Source organism: Sphaeramia orbicularis, chromosome 18, assembly GCF_902148855.1.
Source record: "Sphaeramia orbicularis chromosome 18, fSphaOr1.1, whole genome shotgun sequence".
NCBI lineage: Eukaryota > Metazoa > Chordata > Actinopteri > Kurtiformes > Apogonidae > Sphaeramia > Sphaeramia orbicularis.
Window position 1 is genome coordinate 12,863,486 of NC_043974.1, and position 12,246 is coordinate 12,875,731.

Here is a 12,246-nt window from a genome sequence, read left to right on the forward strand (position 1 = left end):
TCCAATCTCTTTCAGCCCCACTTTCTTCATCCCACTCAACATAATATTTTTTTTTCTAATGTATATGTCATCAATTATATAATTTAAGAGGGAAACATAACTACAAAGTCAAAAACAGGACAACAACCTGAAAAAGTTTGTGTTTATCTATTTCTGGGGTCAAGTTATGGAACAATCTAAGCAAGGAACTCAAGCAAAGTCCAAATATGAACCAGTTTAAGAAAATGTATAAAAATATTTTGTTTAGCAAGTACAATTGATAACTGATAATTGTCATTACTGACTATTGTCATTTACTCATTGATATGGTATAGGGATTAGAGGCAGAGAAGTCTTTGTGAATGGATATGTGTATGTATGGAAGTAACAGTGTATATATGTATTTGTACATGTATATGTAAGTGTATGTGCATGGGTATGTATGTGTGTATATGTGTATGTATGTCTATGTAAGTGGATGTGTATATATGTATATGTATAGTATATATATGTGTGTGTATGTGTGTGTGTGTGTGAGTGTGTGTGTGTGTATGCAAATATGAACATATTGTTGGTTTAGACTAAGGTTTAAGAGCTAATAAGCTATGCTTCTTCCCACTCCTTTTCAAATATGACTTTTTTCTTTTTCTTTTTTGTGTGTATTGTTACACTGGTCAACAACAAATTTATTGTTTAAGTTTTTTGAGCTGATTTAGGATAATTTTGGTGTGCTGAATCCAAAAATCACATTCATTTTGCTCAATCAGGTCAACTTTCTGAACTATGTTACATATTGGCTTTTTAACATTTTTGCTTACATTTATGGGCATTTTCACATCATATGATACACAATTCTTTCATATTTCTTGCAATAAAGGAGTTCTGAAGATTTTACTTTTGCCAATTTATGATTAATGTTTTTTTTTAATATTACAGGTGAATGAAATGCCTTCAACTAGAAGATCTTGCAAAAATAAGCCTGATGTATTCTGCTACATCTGTGGTGAATACATAATAAATACATCCTGTTAGAAAATGATTTTTTTTCTCTTAAAACCTATTTTGGGTGAAAACTATAGAAAAAATCAACTGATAAAGTCACAAAAATGTAATCAATTTTGTGAGAAGATCAAATTTTTCAAAATCAAATTAGCAAAAAAACCTGACCTGATTGAGAAAATCAGATGTCATTTTTGGATTTAGCGGTGCAAAATGGTCCTAATGTCAGGATCTGTGCCTGTGTGACTCTCAGCTCCTCCTTCTCCTTATCATCATCATCATCATCATCATCATCATCATCATCAGACTCACCTGCTGGTGCTGCATGGCTGCAGCCAATTACCTCTTGCCTATTTAAGGATTAGGTTTGCAGCCATGCAGCGCTGGTTCATTTCTTTCCGTTCCATTACTCTCCATAACCCGGACATTATCCATCTTCATCTACGGACTCTGACCCAGGTATTGTGTGTTTTTTATGGACCCTGTCTTAGCTTTTGTGTTAGGTTTTCCGTTGTTTGGCTTTCATTTTTGTTAATAAACTTGTGTTTTCTTTCCCTTCAGTATCGTGCATTTGAGTCCTCTCCCCCCCTCCGTTGTGACACCTAATTCAGTTGAAAAAACCTAGACAACTTGCAAAAAACATTTTTTTGTAACCCAGTGTAATTATAACCACTCCACAAAAAAAAGAACAGCACTTTATATGTTGAATTTCCCTCAGGATTAACAAAGTATCTGTCTATAGGCCATGGCTCAGAGGGTAGAGTGGGTTGCCCAATAGCTGAAGAGTTGTTGGTTCAAATCCTTCTTTATGCCAGTAATAAAAAAAGAAAATCACAGAAAAGTTGTCAAAAGCAAAACAGCAATATTAATATATATACTCTATTTTTTTTTTAACCAGAAAATATGACAAATTAAGTAGAAAAAGCATGAAGCCAACTAACCCCCCCATAACCCCCATAATATTATCTATCTATCTATCTATCTATCTATCTATCTATCTATCTATCTATCTATCTATCTATCTATCTATCTATCTATCTATCTATCTATCTATCTATCTATCTATCTATCTATCTATCTATCTATCTATCTATCTATCTATCTCTCATAAAAAACAAAACAAAGCAATATTAAAAAAGATATACTTTTTTTTTTTTTTTTACCAGAAAATATGAAAAAGTAGAAAAAGCATGAGGTTAATTAAACCCCTCATAACCTGTTTATTACAACAATAAAAATAAAAGATAAAATTATAAATTACAAAGTAATTTTCTCAGAACAACAAAACAATATTAATATATATATATATATATATACTTTATTTTTTTTTTTTTTTTTTTTTTTACCAGAAAATATGACAAAGAAAGTAGAAAAAGCATGAAGTCAACTAAAACCCCCCAAAATCATCAATTATATCCTGGTAGTTTCACACATTTATCAAACTGTAATATCAGTAAACTGTTTATTATGACAATACAAATAAAAGATAAAATTATGAAATGCAAAGTGATTTTCTCATCTTAAAGAAAAGTAATAAAATGTTTATAATATTAGTTTTAACAAATTATAAAAAATAATCACAAGAAATTGTATTGATTCCCTCTTACAAGACCAGGAAACATATTCTACAACTAATGCGGATAATAAAAATACAATTTAAAAAAAAAAAAAAATTAGCCCATATTTCTAAAACCCAATATAAAAGTTATAGATTCCATTCACACTGTGTATGTGGATCATCTTAATGACACACTGTAATTACAAGAAAATCCCATGGAAAACAGCAAAAGTCTGGAAACTGATGACATAAAACATCTTTCAAGCCTTCCCCAATATGTGAAACCTTGCCAATCACACTTACCAGATATTTTACTGATCAATATACACAGGAAGACATGTTTAACCCTTTCATGCATGACTTATGAAAACCTTAATCATGATTTTCCCCCCATTTTTATTCCTCTTTAGGCATGAAAAGAAAAAAAAAAAAACAACGCGATTGACAGCTTTTTATGAACCTATTTTTCATGGAGTTGCAAAAATGTCCACTCAAATGGATATGATGCATTTAATTTTTGAAGCCAAGAAACGTGTATTTACTGATATACTGTGAAAACTATGAAATACAAACACTTCTAATGCAGCAATCTGATGTTTTCTCATATTTAAACATACTCTAATACTAGTTATTACTCACTTCATGGAGATAATATACAAAAAAAACCCATTTTGTCGAAGAGAAAATGATAATTACAGTCTAATAACAATTGATTTACACTCAAACATGTTACTGCAGATCAGGTTTATCCAGAACAGCAAAGTTTCATGATGCATAAGTGTTCATTGTGTTGGCTGATATGGAACTAAAACAACAAAACTCATGAATATACAAGAGAACAGCTGGAGAAGAACTGTCCACTGGAGTGACCACTATGCATGAAAGGGTTAAGCGCTGTGCCACCCAACTCTTTTACTTGTTCACAGGAGAAATTCTTAACGGATCAGAGTTTTTCGCATTTTGTTTAAGGTGCGGACTGAAATACGGGAAGATCTTTTCGTCGAAAGAACACTCAGTAAAGGAGTAAATGTGCGATTGAGTCGTCACGTTGTAAAAGGACACCAGAGCTTCCTCGTAATCTACAAACACCCCCACCCTCTGAGGTTTGTCGGTCAGGGACAGGCTGATGGGTGGGGCTGTCAGAGCTGCGTACTTATCATCATTATAATGAACCACCACTCAGTACCCCTGATCTGGATTCAGGGTCAGTTTCCCCTTGCGGTTTGACTTGCCTCTTGCTACACCTAGATCCCACCCGCTCTTGTTTTTCACCTCCACCTCCCAGTACGACTTCCCGTGAGTAAAACCGCCAAGCCCCAGGATGCTGCCGAACTCATCGAACCTCCCTGGGGTGTTGGGAACTTGCTGGTTCTTTCCTCCATCTTGTACTTTTTTCCCATCTTGGGAAACAACAAGACATGGATGTGCAGTAGTCGGGTCCATCTTTACATCCACTGCATGAAAAAGCAAAAGAATCAGAATCAAAATACTTTATTAACCCTTTCATGCACAAATTATGAGAACCTTAATCAAAATTTTTTCCTGAGTGTTCTTATTTCTCTTTAGGCATGAAAAAAACAATGCGACTGAAAATTTTCTTCTGAAAAATAAATAAACAAAATAAAAATAATTGAAAAAAATTTAAAAATACATTAAAAAAATAAATAAATAATGAAAAAGAAAAAATTCTTATGAACCTATTTTTCATGAAGTTGCAAAAATGTCCACTCAGCTGGACACCACACGTTTAATTTTTGACGCACAGAAACATGTATTTACTGATAAATTGTGTGAAAACTATGGGGAGGGCTTGTAATTCTGGGGGTTTATGATCAGGAGAGATCTACATAATGTTACCAATTCATGTCAGAAAAGATATGTAGTGTCTTAAAACTTTAATAAAGATATGTGTAAAAAAAAAAAAACAAAAAAAAAAAAAAAAAAACCCCGAAAAGAACAACAAAATCCATGAATATACAATAGAACAGCTGTAGAATAGCTGTCCACTGTAGTGACCACTGTGCATGGAAGGGTTAAACCCAGGGGAAATTATTGGGCGTTATAGTCGCTTCATTCAAGTACAGGGTGATCCAAAAAAATGTATACACACTTTAAATAATTGTAAAGTAGGTGTTTATTAAAATTCATTTAATTTTCTAAATGTAATAGAATTTACAAACATCATTTTATTGTTTTGTCTGTTCCGCCTGTTCTCAAACTGACATCCGTTCTGGTCCAGACGCTGCTGACAACGCCAATCACACATCATGAAACAATTCCCTTGGTATTTGCGTGCATTCACGTTCAGTGGCTGCTCTCAATTCAGCGACTGTTGCAGGTCTCATAGCGTAGACTTTGTCTTTTAGGTATGTTGAGCCGCATTATGTAATAAATTCCCATTATGTAGTAAAAGTTCAACATGTAATAAGAATGTCACGTCATCTTGTAATAAAGTCGCATTATGTAATAAACGGATGCATTTTGTAATAAACTAGGCCAACGCATTATATGGTAAATTTTTTCATATTATGTAGTAAGTTATTACAAGTTGAGAAATTTATTACAAAATGCACTTGACACATTTTTATTTAAAAAAATGTAATAACATGGTTCATTATGTAATAACAATCCAAATTAATATAATTTCAGAGCAATTTAGAAGAAATTAGTCACAGGAGCTACAGGTAATGTAATCAGAACTTTAACCACACAGTTTAAAGATTAATTTAGCACATTACATTTTCCTGAAAATAAAAATGTGTCGAGTGCATTTTGTAATAAATTTCTCGAATTGTAATAACTTACTACATAATGCAAAAAAATTTACTACATAATGTGTTAAGGTAGTTTATTACAAAATGTGTCAGTTTATTACATAATGCGGCTTTATTACAAAATGACGTGACATTCTTATTACATTTTGAACTTTTATTACATAATGGGAATTTATTACATAATGCGGCTCAACAAGGTATCCGCATAAAAAAAGTCTAGTGGTGTGAGGTCTGATGAATGCGAAGGGTATTTGACGAAACCCTTCTGTCCAATCCACCTGTTTGGCAAGTTCACCAGACCTCATACCGCTGAACTTTTTTTGTCTGGACCAGAACGGACGTCAGTTTGAGAACAGTTTGACAATAAAATGATGTTTATAAATTCTGCTACATTTAGAAAATTAAATGAATTTTAATAAACACCTACTTTACAATTATTTAAAGTGTGTATACATTTTTTTGGGACACCCTGTACACTAAAAAAGTAGCAGGAAACTAATTATCAATACAACAGAAAAAGAAAAACATAGACATATCATAATATGTCATAATACTGGAAGGTCTCAGAGCCTTTGTGTGTGTGTCGGCACAATTCTGACAAATTGAGACATTTTTAACTGTCCAATTTGGTACCTACAGTTGAGGAATAGTCCCACCTCCCCATTAAATATCTCAGCAAGTTGATAGGACCAATATTTTCAGAGATATTAGTCATTTTGGAATACAATAACCTTAAGGCGAAGACACACCAATCCGACTGCCTATCATCACCAGAAAAGTTAGCCTGACTTATCAGTGGGCTCCTGTCTCCTTCACACGGTCAAAAAAGTGTGAAGAACAAACCAAATCAACTACTGACGTGAGCGTACATTCTGTGCTTACACAAGACGTAAATTTGGAAACGAATTGGAACATCTCTCTAGACCACAGGTGTCAAACATGCGGCCCGGGGGCCAAATCTGGCCCGCCGAAGGGTCCAGTCCGGCCCTTGAGATGAATTTGTGAAATGCAAAAATTACTGAAGATGTTAATAATCAAGGATGTTAAAATCATTTTAGGTCATTTCAGTCTAAAGTGGATAAGACCAGTAAAATATTATCATAAAAACCTATAAATAATGAAAACTGTAAATTTGTCTCATTGTTTTAGCGTAAAAAAAAGTAAAATTACACAAAAATGTTTACATTTACAGACTAGTCTTTTACAAAAAATATGAATATCTGAAATGTCTTAATTTTTAATTCAAGATTTTTTTTTGTTGTTGCTTGATTCAAGATTTTTTTTTTTTTTGCTTATTTCAAGATTTTTTTTTCTGAATTCAAGATTTTTCAGACCAGTAAAATGCAATCATAATAACCTATTAATAATGAAAACTGTAATTTTTCTCATTGATTTAGTGTAAAAAAAAAAAAAACAGTAAAATTGCACAAAATTGTTGACATTTACAAACTAGCCTTTTATAAAAAAAAATAAAATAAAATACATAAAAAAGTGAATAACCTGAAATCTCTTAAGAGAGTTATGTGGAATTTTAACAATATTCTCCCTGTTATTTGATGTTTTGTGTATTTGTAGATCCACTGTGATCTGTAAGTTGTGATTCACATGTATAAATGATAAACTAAGGCGTAATATTGTTAACATTGTACTTACTTTACTAAAGAATTTTCAGTTTGTTCATATTTGTTCATGTGAAGTTCAAGTACAATTTGTGGATATAAATATTGTCATTACAGAATTTACTTTTTACTCTCAAAAGTTCTTATCCTGTTATTTATATTATTTTACTGGTCCGGCCCACTTCATATCATATTAGGCTTAATGTGGCCCCTGAACTAAAATGAGTTTGACACCCCTGCTCTAGACCAAAACACAGAGCTCACTGTCGTCAGTGCAGAAGGGTTGTTGAACTCGTCAAACAAATGGCTAGTAATAAGAAGATACTGGCATTGTCAGCTCTCGGGCTTCTTCTTGTGGAAGAAAAAAGATGTTGGAGGCAAAAACTGGGGAGAAATTGCACTATGCTAACAATGCTAACAGTGCTCACTTCATGGAATTAATATAGTCCATAGTAAACACTGACTGACACTCATTCAGATATGATATGAGCAGTGAATGAACTATTATAGAAGACAATAATAGTGTGAAGAACCTTGGCATAGCTGTATTCACATGGAAACTGCCCATTCACTGATTCACTAGTCAAGGGCTATCCCTCCACCAATCGGGGGTGGGTGGGTGGGTGCAGGCACAGCAAATCTGGCTCCATCATGTCAGTGGTCAGTGACCCAAAGTCAGAAATGCTCATTTCTTCTAAACTGCTCCTCTGCAGATCCATTTATTTTATTAAACTTCTCTGCAGAATGTATTTAGCTGTACTCTATAAATGTCATTGCCTGTACTGTATCCAATGGTTCAATAAATCAGTCTTTAAGGAATATGACAAACTTTTTTCATAAAGTATATAAACAATATTTAGCTTTTATTCTTATAGACCCTATTGAAAGAGAAATTCAGGTTCTCAGGAAAATCGCCGCTTATCAGTTAATCATTAATCGATCGATAAGGTCAACCAACTAATGATTAATAGATTAATCGATAATTTGCATCCCTAGTTGTGTGTAATTAGTATGTGGTTATAAGGTGGAGTTCAACAGTCTGACAGACACAGGCAGGAATAATTTCCTGTGTGGTTCAGTGGTGCATCTGAGTGGAATCAGTCTTTCACTGAACGCCCTCCTGTGACTGACCAGTGCATCATGGAGTGGGTAAGTGGAGTTGTCCAATACTGTCAACACTGTCTGAGCTGTGAATGTAAAATACTGTTGAATTTTAACGTGTTTATTGATTACGCACCTGCAAATGTGGAAATCCTCTTCAGTTCTGTAAAAACAAAAAGTATGTTAAATACCAAACACTGAATAAATAAAATATGAACGTACATAGCTACAGTTCAGGTACAACTCACCTACAGAGGAGAGTTTATCCAGTTTTTGGTGAATTTCTTCCATCATGGTTGTCGTTGTTGTTCTCAGTGTACCAAAGGAGAACGACGTGTCAACACTTACACTGGTCCAGTCTCGACATCCATCCATTGTTTTGATCATCTAAAATGTAAAATTAATGATGGTGAACCAAATTTTAGAAAAGTTTTGTCATCATTGAACTGGACTGGATGGTGGAATTCTCATTGTTTTCCTTTTTTGATTCAACAGTACAACATTCACTCTGAGAATAACAAACTCTGACAGTACCAATTGTACTCAACATAATTAAGCAGAAAAGTGAAACTTTTTGCAACACATATTTCTGGTAGCCAAGCATTTCCCATCATGCACTGGGCCCCTCAGACAAACTTTCGAGGCTGTTTCGATTTCGCATGTTTTATCGTTTCCAACATCGGTGTGACATTTGGACCAAGTCGGACAAAAATCCGACTTTGATTGTGCAGTGATTGTTCAACCGGTCTAGCTCAGTGCAAACATGTCTTTACGTAAATACCCATTTCATGCGTTCATGCATGCAGCAGTGCATTTAGACTTAAAATAAATAAAAAACTTGCAGCTTCATAGCAGTCAGTAAGAATGAACTGCAAAAAACAACATTTTCAAAACGTATAAGAATGATTTTTATGATTGTATTTTGACATGATTAGAGAGTTAGGAGACAGTGGTTAAAACGAAAAACAAAATACTGGCCATTTTCTTTTGTTCATTTTTTCATTACAAAACACAAATTGGATGGCCGCAACGTGCACTGACCCAAATGGATTATAAAAGATGATGCAGAATTCAGATTTGGTAGAAATGCCATTCCTAGAGTTTGTTGTTACATTGTGTCGGTCGGTATTCCATAAAGTCTTATTTTTGTAACAGGTTTTGTCAGACTCATATCTTTGCAGCCTCAAAATTTTTAAGACTTTCCACCAAAGAATCTGGGGAGATCTTCAGTCATTTTTGTTATTTTATAGAGGATTTGCAGAGTTTAAACTGTTAAAATCCATTTGCTCGAATGTCAGATCATCAGTGCTCACCTCTAAGTCGGAGCTCTTTTCCACCTCATCCATGTTCCTTTTCAGTCGGTTAATTTCTTCCTGCAGTTTTGTGACCAGATTACGCGCTTCTCTTTTCACTCTCTGCCTCCTAAAACATAACATGCGATAAAGTGAACCATTTTTAACAAAATGCACTTGAATGTTGCACACTGTTTATGTGAAGGCCTGACCTGTCCTCCACTGGTTGAAGCGCTTTCTGACGAGCGTCCTCCACGATTTTTATCACCTCTGAGAACACATCGTTGATTTCTAACCACTCTGCATCCAAGCCGCCCTGAAATAACAGATACATGACGGATGGTAAAAATATTAAACAAAAAATTCAAAAAATCTAAAAGGTCCAACTGTGCTGCTGCTCACCTTACAGGCCTTGACAGATGACTTGACTTCAGCCACCTTATGTTCCTTTGTTTGGATTTTCTGCAGTAAATCAGCGATGATCTTGTCTTTTTTTGCCTTGAACTGAATACAGAAGTAGATATTTCAAAAGTACATACATGGAAACTATACTACAACTGAATATGGAGTAAAGTTTAAGACCAATAACCTCTGAGTGGAGAAAAATAATAAATTTTTTACAGTGTAAACCTGTGTTTTTCAACCACGTGGTGTCACCTGGAATTCAAATGGGGTCGCCAGAAATTTCTAGTAATTGATAAAAATAAATAAAATCTTACTAATAAAAAATCTATGGTGAGTTGACAGAGACAATCCCAATCCATAAAAGACATGACAAACTGAAGCTGAAACTGAAGCACTGTGGTTCTGTTTATCTGTCAAATGTTCATTGTGGTCAGTTTCAGATGCTGCAGCTCTTTCATAATTCATAGTTTGAGTTCTTGTTTGTTCAGTATTAATTGTCAGCCTTGTAAATCCAAGCTGGACTGACTGTACATATCCTGACCAAGGAAAATCAAATTCTCACTTTGTGCAGTAATCTACACCTGGATTTACTGCCTCTGTCCATAATAATATACATTATATAGACTAAATGTCGTCTAAAATCAACATTTATTTGCAACATAGTATAGCAAACTATTACATGACCAAAAACAAATTAATTTTAGCAAAATTTTGTCTGTGTTTTGAATGTCTGGGGTCACCAGAAATTAGTGATGTTAACATGTGGTCACAAGTCAAAAAAGGTTGAGAACCACTGGTGTAAACCAATACAATAGTACAGCATTAATACCTGAAGTACTTTTTCAGCTTCTCTATCTGTCTCCTTTTCCTTGACCTGTGGTTGCAATACGTTTTCCTGGGGTGTCGTTGTTGGAATCATCCAAGACATGTCAGCCATCTAGAGGTTAAAACAACAAATGACAATCAGAATCAGTTTTATTGACCAAGTATGTGAACACATACAAGGGATTTGGCTTTGGTTTTTACATTGCTCATGGCGTACAGTTTCTCTTAATCTGCTTCGTTTGTTTTATTTTGTTTCTTTCCATTTTCTAAACAGATAGATAGATAGATAGATAGATAGATAGATAGATAGATAGATAGATAGATAGATAGAACAGTTCCAATATGAACCCAGACAACATAAACCCAATCACATGTGGACTTAGACATAATATAGACAAACATTCGACTAGAGACAAAGACAACAATGGGTTGAGATTTGCATTGGATTTATAATGTATTATGTACAGAAAGTGGAAATTGGAGTTTTAATACAGTGAGTGAATGTGTGGATCCGGTCTATTAGAATATATGTTTATGTCTATATTATTTACAGTGGGTTTATATTGTAAAATGTACAGAAAGCGCAAATTGGAGTTTTTATACAGTGAGTGGATGTGTACAGGGATACGGTCTGTAAAAATATGTTTATGTATTATTCTAGTGCAAATACTCAGAGTATTTTAAATTGTGCAAATTAGTCAGTTTTATACAAAATATAAGTTTGTAGAACTTGTAGAACTGTAGAACTATAAGTTTGTAGATGCAAAATATAAGTTTGTGAGTTGGTGAATTGGAGTCAGGGGGATACTGACACTGGATGGTTCATAAACAATTCTGTATATAAGTGTTTTTCAATCTTGGGGTCGGGACCCCATGTGGGGTCACCTGGAATTCAAATGGAGTCGCATGAAATTTCATAAAATTGATAAAAAAACAAAAAACAAAAACAAAAACAAAACTTACTAATAAAGAATATATGGTGAGTTGAGAGAGACAATCCCAATCCAAAAAAGACTGTGAAGCTGAAACTGAAGCACTGTGGTTCTGTTTATCTGTCAAATGTTCATTGTGGTCGGTTTCAGATGCTGCAGCTCTTTCATAATTCATAGTTTGAGTTCTTGTTTGTTCAGTATTAATTGTCAGCCTTGTAAATCCAAGCTGGACTGACTGTACATATCCTGACCAAGGAAAATCAAATTCTCACTTTGTGCAGTAATCTACACCTGGCTTTTCTGCTTCCGTCCATAATAATATACGTTACATAGACTAAATGTCACCTAAAATCAACATTTATTTGCAACATAGTATAGCAAACTATTACATAATCAAAAACAAATACATTTTAGCAAAAAAATGTCTGGGGTCGCCAGAAATTTGTGATGTTAAAATGGGGTCACGAGCCAAAAAAGGTTGGGAACCACTGCTGTATATCCTGTATATATTATATATACGAGAACAGTAATAATAATGAAGGTCAGTTTGGGGTGCATGTTGTGTGCATCAGCATATTTATAATAATTTCTAAAGTTCAGTAAAAATCAGCCCCTATGCAGGTAATCTTGAAGGAGTGGTAGGGGAGCAACGAGTTACATGTAATGAAATAATTTAGTTAAATTATGAACTAAAGTTATTCTAATTAGCTACAGTTACTGAGAAATATCTGTAACTGATTTAGAGTTATGAACAAATATGTG

General features: G+C 34.0%; 1 protein-coding gene across 1 annotated transcript in view; it reads right to left on the reverse strand.

Annotated features, from left to right (window-relative positions):
• Positions 1–3,573: 3,573 nt before the first annotated feature.
• Positions 3,574–12,246, reverse strand: part of LOC115438560 (uncharacterized) — a 31,499-nt gene continuing 22,826 nt past the window's right edge. Inside the window, exons 8-14 of the mRNA XM_030162249.1 lie at positions 10,557–10,664; positions 9,725–9,826; positions 9,535–9,638; positions 9,344–9,452; positions 8,279–8,417; positions 8,167–8,193; positions 3,574–3,990 (exon numbers count right to left, since the gene is read on the reverse strand). Of these exons, the coding sequence (XP_030018109.1) occupies positions 3,716–3,990; positions 8,167–8,193; positions 8,279–8,417; positions 9,344–9,452; positions 9,535–9,638; positions 9,725–9,826; positions 10,557–10,664 (864 nt within the window). The 3' untranslated portion in view covers positions 3,574–3,715. The remainder of the gene's footprint in view (positions 3,991–8,166; positions 8,194–8,278; positions 8,418–9,343; positions 9,453–9,534; positions 9,639–9,724; positions 9,827–10,556; positions 10,665–12,246) is intronic.